This window comes from Puma concolor, chromosome E2, assembly GCF_028749965.1.
Source record: "Puma concolor isolate L17-30 chromosome E2, mPumCon1.1.hap2, whole genome shotgun sequence".
Classification (NCBI taxonomy): domain Eukaryota; kingdom Metazoa; phylum Chordata; class Mammalia; order Carnivora; family Felidae; genus Puma; species Puma concolor.
Genome location: NC_141681.1, coordinates 42523053 through 42542400, shown reverse-complemented (window position 1 = coordinate 42542400; position 19348 = coordinate 42523053). Strand labels below are relative to the sequence as shown.

At 42.4% G+C, this 19348-nt stretch overlaps 1 protein-coding gene across 2 annotated transcripts in view; it reads right to left on the bottom strand.

The window, feature by feature from the left end:
- Nucleotides 1-19348, bottom strand: part of TDRD12 (tudor domain containing 12) — a 71549-nt gene that overhangs the window by 28897 nt on the left and 23304 nt on the right. For both annotated transcript variants that reach the window (XM_086689578.1, XM_025914712.2), the window contains exons 9-16: nt 10581-10678; nt 9700-9776; nt 7208-7288; nt 5374-5434; nt 4936-5043; nt 3066-3251; nt 849-1005; nt 260-387 (exon numbers count right to left, since the gene is read on the bottom strand). In XM_086689578.1, the coding sequence (XP_086545704.1) occupies nt 260-387; nt 849-1005; nt 3066-3251; nt 4936-5043; nt 5374-5434; nt 7208-7288; nt 9700-9776; nt 10581-10678 (896 nt within the window). The remainder of the gene's footprint in view (nt 1-259; nt 388-848; nt 1006-3065; nt 3252-4935; nt 5044-5373; nt 5435-7207; nt 7289-9699; nt 9777-10580; nt 10679-19348) is intronic.

The following is a 19348-nucleotide window of genomic DNA, read 5'->3' as shown; positions in this document are numbered from 1 at the left end:
CAAAAATATCGGTATTGTAGAAAACCTCTCTGGAAAAGAATTTTTGCTCTTCAAAGAGAACTTTAAAATTTGGGAAGACAATTTCAGACAAATTTTCTTTCTTCACAATGATCAAAGTTCTAAAGGGAAAACTTTTTTAGATGAACTGGCTTCCTCCCCAACTAGACGCTTTTCCAGATTCCTAAAAGCAGGTGAGACTTTCATCATATATATATCTATTTCCAAGTGATAATGACATCTTGATGGACACCATACTTACTTCTTCGTTAGCTTCAAAGAATAATACTTCCACCTCATCCAAAATGAGGTGACAGAGTCTGAGAAATAACAAGCTCTGATACTGGAGAAGTCTCAGGAGGCTGTGCGGTGTCGTCACAATTATGTCACCTACATTTAAGAAAAATTAACACTTCAGATTTTTCACAGGTTTTTCCAACATTTCCTTTGCTAAGATGCCACACGCTTTGTAGAACTGCCGTCTAAGGACACAAAACCTTGGGTTTTCTTGCTCACGTGGGTGCGGCCCGCCCGTCCAGGCTAACACCTGTCTGTATCTGGTTAAATACCTGGGCACCCACCAGGTTTCGTGCTCCTCGAGGGCAGGGGGTGGGAGTTTAGTCAACATCTGACAGGAGATAGTCGATAAACAGTTGATAAGTGAATGAAATCATGTCGTTTTTCAGTGAAACGGCTGTAAGCCAAGAGCGCCTTCGCCCACCAGGCCCACCCGTAACCCACAGTGCGGTCTGGACCGGTGATGACTGTGGCTGCATCATCACACACGCCTGCCTGGCAGGGCTCCGCTGTGCTCTGCAGGGAAAACCAAACAGCTTGAAGAGGATGCTTACAAGCCCTTGGAAGCTTCATGTTTTTGGCTTCATCTTTGTGGAGTCCGATTGTTAACAGCACTGGGTGAAGAGGCCTGGGGGACATGCCATAGTCCCCCAGTAATTCAAAAATAAACTGGGCCTTTTTCCACCCAGGGCACACGATGACTGCCAGAGGCTGCGAAGACAAACAAATTCACATAATCTTGGACAAAAGTTAGGAATTGAACAGAGTATATGCACAGCATGCAGAACATCTCTTTCTACAGAGTAAGCAATACGTAAATTTTTTTTCTGTCTCCATTGTCATGTAGGTCAGAAAAGATATGATTAAAACAGATTTAGACACATTGACTCAGGTTTTCCTAGGGCTTATACTAAGCATGTCACAAGTATTTCGTTTTTTCTTTAAAACACTCTTTCAGGGTAGGACCTACTATTACCTCATTTCTCAGATGAGGAGTCTGAGGCACAGAGAGGTAAAGTTAGTTGTCCAAGGCTGCACAGCTAATACGTGGTAGCAATAGGATCTGAACCCAGGCGGTCTGGCCCCAGAGCTCCTGCTCCTAAGTACCAGGGGAAATAACTGCCCCCTGAATGGGGCCTTGAAAAGATTAACATCTCTTCCTTAGGAGATTAAGTTTGCTACAGCAGCGTGTGACCCCTGACCTCCACCATCCCATAGTTCTCTCCTGAAGGTGCACCGCCTGCCCAACACCCTCCTGGACATACGGCGTCAATTTGCCGAAGACAAGAACAATTCTCCCCTTTCCTTTACGTAGATCCAGTGGGGGCCAGCTTCCGGGCGGCAGGTGTGAAAGCAGGCTGGCCATGGAGACGTGGAGAAAGCAGAAGGAATGAGAGGCAAGACCCGGACATAATTTCTGACCAGCCAGGGTTCTATTCGAGAACAATCAACATCTCGTCCATAGGGGTCAACCACTAACTGAGGGATGTAGATGTTTAAACCAACACATAATAACTTAGCACAGAAAAGGAAATCATTAAAATGACACGACGTGGGGCGCCTGGGTGGCGCAGTCGGTTAAGCGTCCGACTTCAGCCAGGTCACGATCTCGCGGTCCGTGAGTTCGAGCCCCGCGTCGGGCTCTGGGCTGATGGCTCAGAGCCTGGAGCCTGTTTCCGATTCTGTGTCTCCCTCTCTCTCTGCCCCTCGCCCGTTCATGCTCTGTCTCTCTCTGTCCCAAAAATAAATAAACGTTGGAAAAAAAAAAAAAAAATAAATAAATAAATAAATAAATAAAATGACACGACGTGGCAGAATCAGAAAAATGAGCATCTCTTCTAAGCACGACTGGTCCTTTCTTACTGCCAGTTTTCGCCATTCTGCTGAGTAACGGAACCATCCATAGCACAGCCTCTGAGACAGGTCTGAGACAGAGGTGCTCCGTGCCAGAGTCCCCCTGACCACCCAGACCCCGAGAGCAGGTGTCACTACCCCACCATCCCCTATGCCCACACCCCATTTCTCTCCTTTCCACCACCTGCAGATTCCTGCATACAGGAAAACAAAAGATTACACAACAGTGGGGGGTGTTCGGAAATAATTAAAAGAATATGGGACGAGATGACAGGAAAACCTAAACTCGAATCCCATTTCTTGTCAACTTCTCAGCTGTTCAGCATCTGTACCAGTAACTTTTCATGAGGCTAATTTTCTCATCCATGAAGTGGTGAAAACCATACATGGCCCATCTCACACAGTTACCATGACAGCTAGAGGAATTTAATCAGTGAAGTAAGTTTATAAGCTATACATCCATCCCTAAAAGCCAGAAATCTCTTGGCAGCCAATGGCCATCATGGGACTTCAAGGTGAGACTCACTGTCGGAGTCAATGACTCTCATATGTTCCTGTCCTCTCATGGAAATCAAATGAGTAATGTAATGCAAACTTCACCAAAGGTTAGGTTAAACTTAAAACCTTAAAAATAAATTTTTTTTTTTAATTTTTTTTTTCAACGTTTATTTATTTTTGGGACAGAGAGAGACAGAGCATGAACGGGGGAGGGGCAGAGAGAGAGGGAGACACAGAATCGGAAACAGGCTCCAGGCTCCGAGCCATCAGCCCAGAGCCCGACGCGGGGCTCGAACTCACAGACCGCGAGATCGTGACCCGGCTGAAGTCGGATGCTTAACCGACTGCGCCACCCAGGCGCCCCTTAAAAATAAATTTTTAAGCCATTTTACCGTGAAACAAAATCGTCTCCAACTTACTCCGTTTCTGCTCGGCAAAGACTTGTAGCAGCCCCCCGTTTGCAGAATCGTAAGGAGTGGCGGAAGGTACAGCAGAGGGTCATTTCCGCAGTGAGAAATGACCACCACGTCACAGCCCCTCGCTATGGGAGGCCAAGAGTAGGATTCAGCGTGGCTAGGTCCCGGAAACTTGTTTCTTTGGAGAGCCTACAAAACACCAACAACCAAAACCCCACAAATAAAGCACAGACCACAAAAACTCCCATCTCTTTGCTCACTTCACCCCCAACAGCCACTATACGTTTGCTCAATCTGGTATTTTCTAACGCCGAACTTGTCAAGTCCCCCTGAATCTTTTCTCAGCACCAAACTCCTGCCATGAGGCACTTGCTTTCCTGGGCTCCAAATCAAAAGGTTCGAACAGGCATTCCATGGACTGATCAGGTGCTTGGAGCTTGTCAGAGCAAGGACATGGCTTCTCCTCCTCCTCCTAATAATCTTGAGTATACCACCTTCACTTACAAAGTTTGTTTTAAATTTTTTAATGTTTCTGTATTTTTTAGAGAGAGACAGAGCACAAGCGAGGGAGGGGCAGAGAGAGATAGGGAGACACAGAATCGGAAACAGGCTCCAAGCTCTGAGCTGTCAGCACAGAGCCCAACGCGGGGCTCGAACTCACGGACCACGAGATCATGACCTGAGCCGAAGTCAGACACTTAACAGACTGAACCACCCAGGCACCCCGTAACATTTTCTTGACTGCCTACAGTTTGTTTCCTTCAGAATTCCTTTTGGTCTTTTCAAAAAAAGCATTTTGTTTTTAGGCGGGAGCTTTCTTCAAATGCCCACGGATCCCGGATGTGTGTTTGCACGGAGTAGGAGCACTAAAAGCTGACTGAAGACACATGGGCCGGGCAGAGCTCGCTCCCAGGAGCATCACAGCCCTGCAGGAAGCCAGGGCAGTAAGAAGGCAGTTTTACTGGAAGAATTCCAAACAGCATCATCTGAAGGGCACTTCTAGATCGTCCAAGTTCCCTGCTGAGAGGCTGGCTGGGGATTCTCAGGAAGCAGAAGAGGGAAGTTCAGTACCCCCCACTTTGCTCCTTCCTCTGCTAGTCAGCCACACTCCGCTTCCCGTTCTCCATCTTCTGGAAGCCTGTGGAAATCCCTAGGCCACTAAAGGCTTCACTCCTATTTTAATTCCTCCTCCTGGTTTTAGTTTTTCCTTCTTCTTCTTCTTCTTCTTCTTCTTCTTCTTCTTCTTCTTCTTCTTTTTTTGAATCCAGAAGAAAATAGATAAACACATACAATTGATGGCAGGTCTCTACAACAGTTCTGAAAAGAACACTTGGAAGTAATCTTGTAACTGCCCTGGCAACTTGCCCTTCTAAGTACCTTGGCAGAGACACATTTGAAAACTTATTTCAGAAAAGCAGTAAGAGTTATACAGTGGTTTCTCCACAAAAGAATTCTTCACTTATAAGACGATAACCTGAACTTCAGAATAACTGAGGGGTGCCTGGGTGGCTCAGTCGGTTGAGCGTCCGACTTCGGCTCAGGTCATGATCTCACAGTTCGTGAGTTTGAGCCCCGTGTCGGGCTCTGTGCTGACAGCTCAGAGCCTGGAGGTCGCTTCAGATTCTGTGTCTCCTTCTCTCTCTGCCCCGCCCCTGCTCGCGCTCTGGCTCTGTCTCTCAAAAATAAATAAACGTAAAAAAAAAAAAAAAAAAAGAATAAATGAGACACCAGTAATAAAAAAGAAAAGCTGAAGAGAGAATTTCAAAAGCAAAGAAATTATTCAAGTGCAGCCTTGGAACTGTTTATTAAAAATCCTCCTGTGTTAGAACAGGTCAGTATTCCTTTGTGAGTGCAGATTCGGGAGCATTTTTACCTTTTTCATGTCAGCCGAAAGTGGCGACGTGTCAACCGACAAGCAAGGCTCGATCTTGTTCCGGAGCACAGCAAACGGCTGCGGGGACCCCGACCGAAGCTTCTGCAGCTAAGACAGCAGCCCATTAGATGCCCCACCCCCGGCACACGAGGTCAACCACTTTACGGGAAGGAGGGAGATGCCAGGGTCTGACTGCAATGTCAAAGTCTAGGTACATGTGCTTATCAAAACCCAAAATTAAAATTAAATTAAAATGAAAAAAGGAACAATTCTTCTAAAACAGTAACTCACTGGAGAATTTCTAAAGGGATGTTCTCAGGTAGAGTCCCCCACCTAAAGGGGTTTCTCTTCTAGTCTCAAATCCAGATGAGGAAGGAGAGGGATTTAAAGAGTAAACAGTTGGTTTTGATTTTTAATTTTTTTTTAGGGTTGTAATACCTTCTGAAGATCAGAGATTCCATCAGTTCTCAACGGATCAGGATTTAAAAACTGCAGTAATCTATAAAATAGTTAAAAGGACAATTTGAAGAAAAAAAGTTTTATTTATATTTCCTCAACTGACTTATTTATATTTATTTATATTTATTATTTCCTCGACTGACTTATAATTTTAAATCTTCCTTGACAGAAGTGAAATGAAATATATAGTTGGCCCCCAAGCAACCTGGGTTTGAACTGTGCACATCCTCTTCTACGTGGACTATTTACAGTACATTAATGAGAATGCATTTTCTCTGATGATTTTAACATTTTCTTTTCTCTAGCTTTATATTACTGTAAGAATACAGTATATAACACAGATAACCTACAAATAAATACGTGTTAACTGGCTGTGTTATTAGTAAGGCTTCTGGTCAACAGTAGGCTATGTGGAGTTGAGTTCGGGGGAGTCAAAAGTTATACACAGACTTTGAACTGTGTGGCTGGTTGACACTCCTAACCCCATGTCTGTTCAAGGGTCACTTGTATATCCCAAGGCATAGCTGTGAAATTACTGCTTTATCCTGTTTTTCCCTGTTTATTGTGATACGAAGGCCACAGAGGTCATGCCGGTACCGTGCTTGCCCCCGAACTCCGACCCCCAGACTACGGACAGTGTCGCCGATCCCAGGGGCACTTATTCTGAACAAGGAGAAAGACTGCATGATCACTAGGTCACCTCCTGTTGCTGCTGCCTCCTCCCTTCTTTGCTGTGATCTTAAACCCCTTTAAGTTTCCCTGGAACACGGAGGAACTGTTGGAATAACCGACAGGTCTAATCAATGAGTTCTAAGTAAAGGGCATTTAGCCCAAGAGAAGATACAACCCTCCAATACAAAAATAAAAGGCAACAGAGTATCTCAGGGTTAATTTATTAACTATAATTTAATGTAATCAAAGGAATGAGCAGCACGGATAATTCAAGGTCTCCTGTTCCAGGGAAAACCACCACGTGCGACCCACGGCTTGCAGGTATCAGGGTGGAGGGATGCCCATGGCTTTCGGGACATCAACACAGGGGCACTAACAGCCACCCCCACATCTGTGGGCCCCAGGGCAGCCTTTGGAGCCCCCGGGCCCGGAGCTGTGTGGGGCGCTCCTGCTGGGTGAGAGGGTGTTACGGGGCCCAAGGGTGGGCTCTGGGAGGCGGGCACAGTCAACACCCTCTCCCCAGGCATCCCAGGCCAATCAGTGGATACGGTGCGCCTGACCCACTTCTGAACGGTCGTAAATTCCTTGTCACTCTGGTGGCTTCAGAGCAGCCAGTTACTTGGAGTATAAGGGTGTTTTCAGGCTGGGGTGGTGAGAAATCGTAAAAATGGGTAGGAAAACGTTTTGTGGAGTAAATAAGTATAAAATGAAGTCACAACTCTATTATTAACTTGTTGGTGAATACTCTGTGAATCTGGCAAGACAAAAAACCCCACAAAAACTCAGTTCCATGCTGCAAAAGAGTAGCTTCTCCGGCAGGTGGAAGGCCTCTTTACCACAGAGAAGTGGGAAGAAAGCAAACGTTAATCCATATAAAATCGACGGCCCCAAAGATCAACCGTATCTGATTTGTTTCTTAAAACAGTTTACTTCATCAAGAGGATGAGGAAGGGGAGGCAAAAAAAAAACAAAAAAACAAAAAAAAAAACCTTCAAAGTTAGTTACACATGCAAACAGTGCGTGTATATTTTCTAAGTGGGATCACAGGTTTGAATAATAAAATTATACGTAAATTCCTCCTGCTTATAATTGCATTACAATTACTTCGATAAAAAGTGCAGACCAAGGAAAAAACTCATACTTCACACAGCCATTCTTCTCATTGTGTTCTTTCTTCTCGGCCAACCTGAGTGGCTTCTTACTTGGCTTCTGACATAAAGTGCTAGAAACCAAAAAACATTCATTAGAATCTCTGAGCCCATTAACTCCAATCCTGAAAATGCCTTTCTTTTCGGGGAGAAAACTCACCAAGGAGCACTGAGGAGTGAGTTGCTCCACATACATAGATTTATTTCTGTGTGAACTGCTGCTTAGCCCTAAGCATCGTCTAAGGATGAAGGCCCCACTGGCGCACAGCCTGTGTCTCCACAGGCCAGGAACTCCACAGGAAGTACAGAATCACAGGGGAGAGAAGTCAAAACGTGCAAACCACCAAAATCATGGAGAGCTCCCTGGGCTTTTACCTTCCCATCTCCTGGCGCTGGCCCGAGGCTGGCCTGAGATGCAGAATTGCACAGTGGATGCCAACACCAAACACTGAGAGAAACCTTCTATTTCAAGCCAGAGAAGGAGCCATTCGCCAGACAGGGTAATCACGACTGATTTTCTCTTGTCCCTTTTTCTCTCCCGGCCCTGTCCCAAGGCCGGTTCCAATCAGGCAGCTGCAGTGGCAGAGGCAGCACCAGTACCCCAAACCCCGGGGGGAACCCCCTCCCATTCCTCTAGAGGATCTGGGAAACGGGACCTGTAGTCCAAAGATGCAGGGGAAACCTTCATCTTTTTCCTCTCCTGTTTCTGCTGCTGTTTTGCCCCATGAGTGGCCTTAAACACACAGAACTGCATGGCCATTTCTCCACGAAAAGCAATCTACCTGGACAGAGCCTCTAGAGCATCTAGAAAATGGTGAATGTGAGGAAAATCCCGGAAAAAAGAGAGAGTGTACCAGAGGGAGGGCATTCCCCATTTCTGCTTATGACCCAACACGAGCTGGGCTTGCCCCAAGTTGAGCATATTCAGAACAGATGGAAAACAGAGTAGCAGTCACCACCCACAGAAACTGAGACAGAATCTGTGGCCTGAACAAAGGGAGTTGCTGACTTCCTGCTAAAATAAACAACAAAAACAACAAGGTCAACATTCTCCAGAGGATTTAAAAAGAAATCAGTCTCACACTATAATATTCAAAATATCCAGAACAGAGTACACAATACACAAAGAATCAGGAAAACCAGATCAATTGTCAAGGGAAAAGATTATCAGTAGGTATGACCCCCAAGATGACTCAGAAATGGGAATTGTCATATACTATTATAACCATGGTCCATAAGAGAAGGAGGGGTGAGCCCTCCTAAGTGGAACGATAAAAGTTATCAGCAAAGACTTTTAAAAATATATTTAAAAAAGGCAGGTGGGGGGGTGCCTGGGTGGCTCAGTCAGTTAAGCATCTGACTTTGGCTCAGGTCATGATCTCACTGTCTATGAGTTCAAGCCCCACGTAGGGCTCTGTGCTGACAGCTCCGAGCCTGGAGCCTGCTTCGAATTCTGTGTCTCCCTCTCTCTCTGCCCCTCCCCTGCTCGCATTCTGTCTCTGTCTCTGTCTCTCTCAAAAATAAATAAGCATTATTAAAATCTTTTTAAGTTCTCAGCAAAGAAATATAAACTATAAAAAAATGTCAAGTGAAAATTTTAGAACTGAAAAATACATCAAATTTAAAAGTTCACCAGATGGTGAAATTCAGCAGGATGGAGATAAAACACGACTGAATTAAGTTAAAGGTAGATCAGAAGAATTATTAATCTGAAGAACAGCAAGAAAAAAAGGTTGAAAAAAAATGAGCACAGTCTCAGGGACCTTTTGCACAGTATCAAAAAGTGTGACATTTGTCTCATCAGGGTCTCAAAAGGAGAGGAGAAAGAGACGGGTGGGTGCAGAAAAACTATCTGTGCAATAGCAGCCGCACACGCTCCAAATCCGATGAAAGACAGAAACTTACAAATGAAAAACCATAATGAGCCCCGAACATGAGAAACAGGAGGGAAACTACACCCATGCACATGATAATTAAATTGCTCAAACCAGAAACAGAGAAAATCTCAAAAGCAGTCAAAGGAAAAAGACGTGTTGCAAACAGAGGAACAACGAAAAAGGTGACAGGAGGATTTGCAACGGGAATGATGCGGCAAGCAGAGAGTACAGCAGTATCTTTAAAACACAGGGGGGGAAATTCATCAGCCTAGAATCTATACCTAGCAAAAATACTTTTTTTCAAAACCAAAGCTGAAATAATTTTTCCAGACATACAAACGCTGAGAAGAATTCATTATCAGCAGACTCACAATGCAAGATAATAGTGAAGGAAGTCCTTCAGGGAAAAGGCAAATGATGCCAGATGGAAATCTGGATCCACACAAAGAGTGAAAAGCACTGATAGTAACTACGAAGGTAAATCAAAACTTCCAGGGCCAGTCTTTATTGAAATTGGCTCCTTTCCTATCATCAATCTTACAGAACACTGTGTAAGACAGTATTACATTTATGTATCTATCCAATTACACTGAATTTTCAAATCATACCTTGCTGCCGGTGTATCTGGCTCAGCGTATATGGTTATTCCCTTCTTCGTTGGCCAGTACGCTGAAGATTCAGCACACTGTAAAAAAAAGAATACGTATGCAAGCAAGATATATGTTCTTTTTTTTTAAACAATTTTTTAATTATTTTTTAACGTTTATTTATTTTCGAGACAGAGAGAGACAGAGCATGAACGGCGGAGGGTCAGAGAGAGAGGGACACACAGCATCCGAAACAGGCTCCAGGCTCTGAGCTGTCAGCACGGAGCCCGATGCAGGGCTCGAACTCACAGACTGTGAGCCTAAGTCGGACACTCAACCGACTGAGCCACCCAGGCGCCCCAAGATATATATTCTTAAGGAACCAAAATTCCATGGGAACTACTCTCACAACAACCATCCCAGATAATTTTCAGGCAACACAGACACAGAGAGACAAAGAACTGGAAAACTGGGGGGATTATGCCATTGCTATAACCACTAAAGTGTCCAAGTAGCAAGCAGCTGGCACTTCAGATACTCAGTATTTCAAATGTCCTGTAATTATCTCACTTGTCTTCTCAAAGGAACTGGAAGGACGGGTTAGACTTACTTAACTATTAGAATGTCCCGTAATCTCAGGTTTTCACACCCTTGCTAAATGAGCATAAACACCCAATTCTGTACAGAAGCCACGAGGCCAGGAACAAGAAGGAAGCTGCAGTTATCTTGTTCTTTAGAAACAGAGCAAATTCACAAACCGTATTTTTTTCCTGAAAAAATCACTATCATAGCCAAGGATTTCTTACTAGAAAATATATTTTTGGTTCCTAGATTTCAAAGGAGACTATTCTAAAATTAACATTATATGAACTTTGTATCTAATGAGTATTTAAAAACACAACCTTATTTATATCTTTCAAAGAGATGCGCTGTTGTTTCATTTCAGATTTTTTTTTAGGTGAACCTCTCAATGAATCCATATTACATTTTACACTTTTATCTGCAAAATAAGAAGTGATAAAAGAGCTTAGAAAGTACTATTAATAGAAAATAGGACACAAAGGAGAATTTTTACCATACTATTTTAAAATCTTAATACATGAAATTATTATAGAATAGGGTTTTACACTGAACCTTGAGGGTATTAAATTTTTAAAATCTTGTTTCAACCCTTATCACATAAAAAAAAAGTTTAAATAATTCTTCTACTGGCTTACTAACAATTGAACATAATTTACTTTCCCCACTTGGTGGACTATATTTTTCGAAGAGGGCCACAACATGTCCCCCAACACATTTGCTCTTCTTAGAGTGTGACGCTAACACCTGTCCCATTGACAGATGGGCTCTGTATTCCCTTCTCATGAGCCTGGGGGGTGGGGAGCTGTAAACGACACAGAAGTGGTGTTATGAGACTTCTAAAGCTAGACGGCGAAAACGCCACATACTAATGACCACTTCTCCTAGAGGCTTTTTTTTTTTTTAATATGAAATTTATTGTCAAATTGGTTTCCATACAACACCCAGTGCTCATCCCAACAGGTGCCCTCCTCAAAACCATCACCCACCCTCCCTTCCCTCCCACCCCCATCAACCCTCAGTTTGTTCTCAGTTTTTAAGTCTTATATTTCGGCTCCGTCCCTCTCTAGCCTTTTTTTTTTTTCCTTCCCCTCCCCCACAGTCTTCTGTTAAGTTTCTCAGGATCCACATAATAATGAAAACATATGCTATCTGTCTTTCTCTGTATGACTTATTTCACTTAGCGTAACACTCTCCAGTTCTATCCACGTTGCTACAAAAGGGCATATTTCATTCTTTCTCATTGCCACGTAGTACTCCATTGTGTATATAAACCACAATTTCTTTATCCATTCATCAGCTGATGGACCTTTAGGCTCTTTCCATAATTTGGCTACTGCTGAAAGTGCTGCTATAAACATTGGGGTACAAGTGCCCCTATGCATCAGCACTCCTGTATCCCTTGGGTAAATTCCTAGCAGTGCTATTGCTGGGTCATAGGGTAGGTCTATTTTTAATTTTTTGAGGAAGCTCCACACTGTTTTCCAGGCGGCTGCACCAGTTTGCATTCCCACCAACAGTGCAAGAGGGTTCCTGTTTCTCCACATCCTCGCCAGCATCTATAGTCTCCTGATTTGTTCATTTTAGCCACTCTGGCGTGAGGTGGTATCTGAGTGTGGTTTTGATTTGTATTTCCCTGATGAGGAGCGACATTGAGCATCTTTTCACGTGCTTGTTGGCCATCTGGATGTCTTCTTTAGAGAAGTGTCTATTCACGTTTCCTGCCCATTTCTTCACTGGATTGTTTTTTGGGTGTGGAGTTTGGTGAGCTCTCTATAGATTTTGGATACCAGCCTTTTGTCTGATATGTCATTTGCAAATATCTTTTCCCATTCCATTGGTTGCCTTTTAGTTTTGTTGATTGTTTCCTTTGCAGTGCAGAAGCTTTTTATCTTCATGAGGTCCCAATAGTTCATTTTTGCTTTTAATTCCCTTGCCTTTGGGGATGTGTCAAGTAAAAAATTGCTGCGGCTGAGGTCAGAGAAGTTTTTTCCTGCTTTCTCCTCTAGGGCTTTGATGGTTTCCTGTCTCACATTCAGGTCCTTTATCCATTTTGAGTTTGTTTTTGTGAATGGTGTAAGAAAGTGGTCTAGTTTCAACCTTCTGCATGTTGCTGTCCAGTTCTCCCAGCACCATTTGTTAAAGAGACGGTCTTTTTTCCGTTGGATATTCTTTCCTGCTTTGTCAAAGATTAGTTGGCCATACTTTTGTGGTCTAGTTCTGGGGTTTCTATTCTATTCCATTGGTCTATGTGTCTGTTTTTGTGCCAATACCATGCTGTCTTGATGATGACAGCTTTGTAGTAGAGGCTAAAGTCTGGGATTGTGGTGCCTCCCACTTTGGTCTTCTTCTTCAAAATTACTTTGGCTATTCAGGGTCTTTTGTGGTTCCATACAAATTTTAGGATTGCTTGTTCTAGCCTCGAGAAGATTGCTGGTTCAATTTTTATTGGGATTGTACTGAATGTGTAGATAGCTTTGGGTAGTATTGACATTTTAACATTTATTCTTCCAATCCATGAGCACGGCATGTTTTTCCATTTCTTTATATCTTCTTCAATTTCCTTCATAAGCTTTCTATAGTTTTCAGCATACAGATATTTTACATCTTTGGTGAGGTTTATTCCTAGGTATTTTATGCTTCTTGGTGCAACTGTGAATGGGATCAGTTTTTTGATTTGTCTTTCTCTTGCTTCATTATTAGTGTATAAGAATGCAACTGATTTCTGTACATTGATTTTGTATGCGGAGATTTTGCTGAATTCATGTATGAGTTCTAGCAGACTTTTGGTGGAGTCTATCGCATTTTCCATGTATATCATGTCATCTGCAAAAAGTGAAAGCTTAACTTCATCTTTGCCAATTTTGATGCCTTTGATTTCCTTTTGTTGTCTGATTGCTGATGCTAGAACTTCCAACACTATGTTAAACAACAGCAGTGAGTGTGGACATCCCTGTTGTGTTCCTGATCTCAGGGAGAAAGCTCTCAGTTTTTCCCCATTGAGGATGATATTAGCTGTGGGCTTTTCATAAATGGCTTTTATGATGTTTAAGTACGTTCCTTCTATCCCGACTTTCTCGAGGGTTTTTATTAAGAAAGGATGTGAGTTTTGTCAAATGCTTTTTCTGCACCGATTGACAGGATCATATGGTTCTTATCTTTTCTTTTATTAATGTGATGTATCACGTTGATTGATTTGCAAATGTTGAACCAGCCCTGCATCCCAGGAATGAATCCCACTTGATCATGGTGAATAATTCTTTTTATATGCTGTTGGATTCGATTTGCTAGTATCTTATTGAGAATTTTTGCATCCATATTCATCAGGGATATATATTGGCCTGTAGTTCTCTTTTTTTGCTGGGTCTCTGTCTGGTTTAGGAATCAAAGTAATGCTGGCTTCACAGAATGAGTCTGGAAGTTTTCCTTCCCTTTCTATTTCTTGGAACAGCTTGAGAAGGATAGGTATTATCTCTGCTTTAAATGTCTGGTAGAATTCCCCTTGGAAGCCATCTGGTCCTGGACTCTTACTTGTAGATTTTTGGTAACTGATTCAATTTCTTCGCTGGTTCTGGGTCTGTTCAAGTTTTCTATTTCTTCCTGTTTGAGTTTTGGAAGTGTGTGGGTGCTCAGGAATTTGTCCATTTCTTCCAGGTTGTCCAGTTTGTTGGCATATAGTTTTTCATAGTCTTCCCTGATAATTGCTTGTTATTTCTGAGGGATTGATTGTAATAATTCCATTTTCATTCACGATTTTATCTATTTGGGTCATCTCCCTTTTCTTTTTGAGAAGCCTGGCTAGAGGTTTAACCATTTTGCTTATTTTTTCAAAAAACCAACTCTTGGTTTCGTTGATCTGCTCTACAGTTTTTTTAGATTCTATATTGTTTATTTCTGCTCTAATCTTTATTATTTCTCTTCTTCTGCTGGGTTTGGGGTGTCTTTGGTATTCTGCTTCTATTTCTTTTAGGTGTGCTGTTAGATTTTGTATTTGGGATTTTTCTTGTTTCTTGAGATAGGCCTGGATTGCAATGTAATTTCCTCTCAGGACTGCCTTCGCTGCATCCCAAAGCGTTTGGATTCTTGTATTCTCATTTTCATTTGTTTCCATATATTTTTTCATTTCTTCTCTAATTGCCTGGTTGTCCCGTTCATTCTTTAGTAGGGCGTTCTTTAACCTCCATGCTTTTGGAGGTTTTCCAGACTTTTTCCTGTGGTTCATTTCAAGCTTCATAGCATTGTGGTTTGAAAGTGTGCATGGTATGATCTCAATTCTTTTATACTTACAAAGGGCTGTTTTGTGACCCAGTATGTGATCTATCTGGGAGAATGTTCCATGTGCACTTGAGAAAAAAGTATATTCTGTTGCTTAAATATATCTGTCAAGTCCATCTGATCCAATGTATCATTCAGGGCCCTTGTTTCTTTATTGATCCTAAGTCTAGATGATCTATCTATTACTCTAAGTGGAGTATTAAAATCCCCTGCAATTACCACATTCTTATCAGTAAGATTGCTTATGTTTGTGATTGTTTTATATATTTGGGGGCTCCTGTATTCGGCACATAGACATTTATAATTGTTAGCTCTTCCTGATGGATAGACCCTGTGAATATTATATAATGCCCTTCTTCCTCTCTTGTTACAGCCTTTAATTTAAAATCTAGTTTGTCTGATATAAGTATGGCTACTACAGCTTTCTTCTGACTTCCAGTAACATGATGATAGTTCTCCATCCCCTCACTTTTTTTTTTTTTTAATTTTTTTTTTCAACGTTTATTTATTTTTGGGACAGAGAGAGACAGAGCATGAACGGGGGAGGGGCAGAGAGAGAGGGAGACACAGAATCGGAAACAGGCTCCAGGCTCTGAGCCATCAGCCCAGAGCCCGACGCGGGGCTCGAACTCACGGACTCGAACTCACGGACTGCGAGATCGTGACCTGGCTGAAGTCGGACGCTTAACCGACTGCGCCACCCAGGCGCCCCCATCCCTTCACTTTCAATCTGAAGGTGTCCTCAGGTCTAAAATGAGTCTCTTGTAGACAGCAAATAAATAGGTCTTGTTTTTTTATCCATTCTGATATCCTAGGTCTTTTGGTTGGAGCATTTAGTCCATTTACATTCAGTGTTAGTACAGAAAGATACGGGTTAGAGTCATTGTGATGTCTGTAGGTTTCATGCTTGTAGTGATGTCTCTGGTACTTTGTGGTCTTTGCAACATTTCACTCACAGAATCCCCCTTAGGATCTCTTGTAGGGCTGGTTTAGTGGTGATGTATTCCTTCAGTTTTTGTTTGTTTGGGAAGACCTTTATCTCTCCTTCTATTCTGAATGACAGACTTGCTGGATAAAGGATTCTCGGTTGCATATTTTTTCTGCTCATCACATTGAAGATTTCCTGCCATTCCTTTCTGGCCTACCAAGTTTCAGTAGATAGGTCTGTCACTAGTCTTATCGTTCTCCCTTTATATGTTTATCCTTAGCTGCTTTCAGAATTTTCTCTTTATCCTTGTATTTTGCCAGTTTCACTATGGTATGTCGTGCAGAAGATCGATTCAAGTTACGTCTGAAGGGAGTTCTCTGTGCCTCTTGGATTTCAATGCCTTTTTCTTCCCCAGATCAGGGAAGTTCTCAGCTATGATTTGTTCAAGTATACCTTCAGCCCCATTCTCTCTCTCTCTTCCTCTTCTGGAATTCCTATTATACGGATATTGTTGCATTTGATTGCATCACTTAGTTCTCTAATTTTCCCCTCATACTCCTGGATTTTTTTTATCTTTTTCTCAGTTTCCTCTTTTTCCATAATTTTATATTCTAATTCACCTATTCTCTCCTCTGCCTCTTCAATCCAAGCTGTGGTCACCTCCATTTTACCTTGCACCTCATTTATAGCATTTTTTAGCTCCTCATGACTATTTCTTAGTCCCTTGATCTCTGTAGCAATAGATTCTCTGCTGTCCTGTATACTTTTTTCAAGCCCAGCGATTAATTTTATGACTGTTATTCTAAATTATGGTTCTGTTATATTGCTTAAATCGTTTTTGATCAATTCGTTAGCAGTCGCTACTTCCTGGAGTTCCTTTTGAGGAGAATTCTTCCGTTTCATCACTTTCGATAGTCCCTGGGGTGGCACGGAACTGCAGGACACATATATAAAATACACATATAAAATACACATATAAAATACAGATGTAAACATACATAGGCACATGTACACATACTCCTCAGCTCCGTCCATGGAAGGGCCTGGGCGCAGTAACACCCCAACAGAAACGAACACCCCTAGCTCCCAGATCTTGTTTTCAAAATGCCACTCTCCATGAAAAAAAGCCAGGGCAACTTGGAGAAATGGTGGATTCCAGGGTTTCGAATAGGAATCGACACTAACATGAATTAATGAATAAAAAGGAATGATATACTTATGCTTCATGATAGCTGCCTACAAAGTATTTACATGGTGAAGAGTAGCTTTCAGTGGAGAAGCCTGGCAGACGCTACCTTAATTAAGCAATCAAAGGATACAATTCATCAGTCATGGGACAAATCAAAGTTTTATGTCACCTGGTAAGATGGGATAAGCTGAACACAGCATCCTCTTTTGAGGTATCCCTGCCACAGGTGCATCAGCTGAATCTTATGACAAAAACACCCACTACAATTGAGAGACAGTCTACAAAACGACTGGTCTATAGTCTTCAAAGGTGTCAAGGTCATGAGAGTCAAGGGAAGACTTGAGAAACTATTCCAGGCTGAAGGAGAAGGAGACGTAATCGCCCAAGCACAATAAAGAATGGCGAGCCACACCCTCTGCCATAAAGAAATGGCAGGATGAGTGGCCAAACCTGAATGGTGCCTGAGGCTTACATGATCACGATATGTCAATGTTAATTTTCTGATTTTTCTGGCTGTATTGTGAATATCTTTGAGAATACCTTTGTTTCTAGGAAAAACACACTCAAGTACTGGGGAGCGATCCAGTCAGCAACTTAATTCTCACGTGCTTTTGAAAGAGACTTCTCTGTCAAGCTCTCTAACTTTTCTGTAAGTCTTTGATTATCCTAAAATAAAAATCTCACTGAGAAAATGGATGTAAGCCCCATGAAAACAGAGACCTGTTTCCTTCCCTGAGTCCCTAGAATAGTCCTGACACCTAAGTGGTAATGACCATCTGATGAATAAATACACATGGATCAGGGGTGTGAGCTAGTCTGTCACCGAAGTCAAGACAGTCTGTCTAGAACTGATAAGCCTAGAAATAGTAAATTAATCATAACTGTTTCAAAATTTGGAGACAACTGCCAAAATAAATAGCTAAGGGGTAAGATAAAGGCTTGCCTCTAATGAATGGCCTAGGGTGAGGAGAGGTTGGAAAGAGAAAATAACTTTCCATTACTCCTGTACTATTTGACTGTTTAAGCAAGTATTAACAAAGTACTGTACTTTCATTTAAAAAATGTAAGGCGACTTCAAGGAGAAGTACCAAAAATTAATTAAAATACAATTGAGGGACGTCTGGGTGGTTCAGTTGGTTAAACTTCTTTTTTTTAAAAATTTTTTTTTTTTCAACATTTATTTATTTTTGGGACAGAGAGAGACAGAGCATGAACGGGGGAGGGGCAGAGAGAGAGGGAGACACAGAATTGGAAACAGGCTCCAGGCTCTGAGCCATCAGCCCAGAGCCCGACGCGGGGCTCGAACTCACGGAGCGCGAGATCGTGACCTGGCTGAAGTCGGACGCTTAACCGACTGCGCCACCCAGGCGCCCCAATTGGTTAAACTTCTGACTTTGGCTCAGGTCACGATCTCATGGTTCATGAGTTCGAGCCCTGTGTTATGCTCTGCGCTGACAGCTCAGAGCCTCAAGCCTGCTTCAGATTCTGTCTCCCTCTCTCTCTGCCTCTCCCCTGCTCATACTCTCTCTCATATAAACAAACAAACAAACAAACTTAAAAAAAAAAAATACAGTTGAAATACCACCTCACTATGATCACAGGGAAAAGGAAATCTTTGGACAAATAATATCTAATAATTTTGTTTTTCACATGACAACCAGTGACATCTCACATTAGCATTTCCTTAGTTTACCATCAATCTTTTCCTTTTCAAAGACATGCATAGTCCATTACAACACTGACTACAATAAGGAAAAAATGGGAAACTGTTATTGTCCGGCAATCTGGGGCTACTTAAAAAACAATGATCTATTCATATGACGGAAAGCTGTGCAGTGATTAAGCATAATGTCAAATGCCTGGTATTTTCCTACTCTGGTAGAAATGGGCACATATTTTTACTTCCATTTGTATTTCTTCCATCAGTAAAAGGGGCTCCTTTCAGCAGGAATTCTCATCTGGGACCCCAGCAGGAAGCACATCACAACACGGGGTGGGGGCCACGTGTGCCCGAGTCTGCCACAGGCCAGGCGCTGGGCCACATACGCTCTGTATGGGAGTAATGGATGGGAACCGTGCCTCTCCATGACACATAGGAGGGAGGGCCACTGATAACCCTCTCACGTCACAGCTCATACCTTTAACCCACATGATCCTGGACACATCTGACCTAGAAAGAAGTTCACCCATATGTTAACCAAAACAGTACACAGAAGTTATGTGTAGTAGAATCCCATTTCTGTAAGATAAAAATGGTATACACAATCTCACAACTGGACACTCTGGAAAGAAAGACTCTGGAAACTCCTTAGTAAGTGGCTATTAAAGATGGCAGGTTTTTAAAACTCTGCATATCTGGATTTCTCTATGATAAACAACATTACTGAAGTAATTAAAAATAACGCTAAATGTAGGGAATCACTTCATTGGCCACAGCTTTAACTTAGTTGAGGTTTACAATGTACATGCATGAAACAACACTCCCACAGGTGTACATGTGCCTGACGTAAGAGGGAGTAAGTGGTGGAGGCATTGCCACAGGGGGTGAGCCAAGAATCAAAGAAGCTGGCAGATTCCGCTCTTGTCCAACATTTCCAACCCATTATGTACCTTGGAGACAGGGAATTAAAGACCGGGTATTTTCACCCTCACAAATGCCACTCATTTTTAGGTGAGCTGCTGCTTAAAAATTGCTCATA